The sequence below is a fragment of the Pyxicephalus adspersus genome, chromosome 1 (assembly GCF_032062135.1).
Source record: "Pyxicephalus adspersus chromosome 1, UCB_Pads_2.0, whole genome shotgun sequence".
NCBI classification, from domain to species: Eukaryota; Metazoa; Chordata; class Amphibia; order Anura; family Pyxicephalidae; genus Pyxicephalus; species Pyxicephalus adspersus.
In genome coordinates, this window is record NC_092858.1 from 72,423,964 (window position 1) to 72,424,869 (window position 906).

The 906-nt window shown below is 36.3% G+C and overlaps 1 protein-coding gene across 2 annotated transcripts in view; it reads left to right on the forward strand.

Moving 5' to 3' along the window:
- LOC140332891 (putative methyltransferase C9orf114) overlaps nt 1-659 on the forward strand; it is a 13,195-nt gene extending 12,536 nt beyond the window's left edge. For both annotated transcript variants that reach the window (XM_072414137.1, XM_072414146.1), the window contains exon 12: nt 260-659. In XM_072414137.1, coding sequence (XP_072270238.1) covers nt 260-334 — 75 coding nt within the window. In that variant the 3' untranslated portion in view covers nt 335-659. The remainder of the gene's footprint in view (nt 1-259) is intronic.
- The last annotated feature ends 247 nt before the right edge of the window (nt 660-906 follow it).

Genomic DNA, 906 nt, shown 5'->3' on the forward strand with positions numbered 1-906 from the left:
TAAAACCTGTAACGCTTTTGGTACAGAAATCTAGACATCAGTGTAACGCCCAGGTGGTTAAGAAACAAAAAGTATTTAAAGACAAAGGGTTTGTTGGTAACACCTCATTCTTTAAATATTTTTTTTTCTTTTAGTTTGTGAATGTAAACTGTCATCTGTGGAAATATCCTTACAACAGGGCTGTGCTTGTTGTTACTATTTCATTAACTTAAGAACAGTTTCACTGCAGAGTATCACACTAAATTCTCTCTGTTTGTAGGAAGCCATATTGATTTCACTGACAGCTCTAAAGCCCAGGATAGAAGCTGCATCGTGCCAAGCCAAGGAAATGTGAACTGTCCATTATGGAAAATCTCAAGTCATTTAATTTTCATCTGTTGTTCACCAGAGATGAAACTGTTGACCATTTTTCTAGTAGACCGGATAAAGACTCGCAGCATTGGGCAACAAATGCTTTTCTTTCCAGTTTTATGAATCTGTGTTCACTGTATAAAAATCTCGGAAAGGTTTTTGCCCAGATCTCACATTTACCATTCCAGGTGAAGATCATGGACTAAACAGTTTAGCCAGATGAACTTCCCTGCTTTGTGAGCGAAACACATTTTGTAAAATAACTGGATAAGTCACAGTCCAGTTACCAATTAAATTATTTTATTACATTCTTTTGTCTGTTAATTATTTACCTAATGTCAATTACCTCAATGTGTTTTTACATAAAGCAACCCATCATGATAAACTTTCACACAGTGTCACAATACACCTCTAGGCATAAGAAGTCTACAGAGAAACTGACAATGTAGGAAGTGTAAACATTTTCTGGTTCATTCTGCTGACCACCACTGGAAAACTATATTTTGGAATGGGTAGAGGTCCGCAGGAAAAATCAATGAGAGCTGTGGTAGAAAA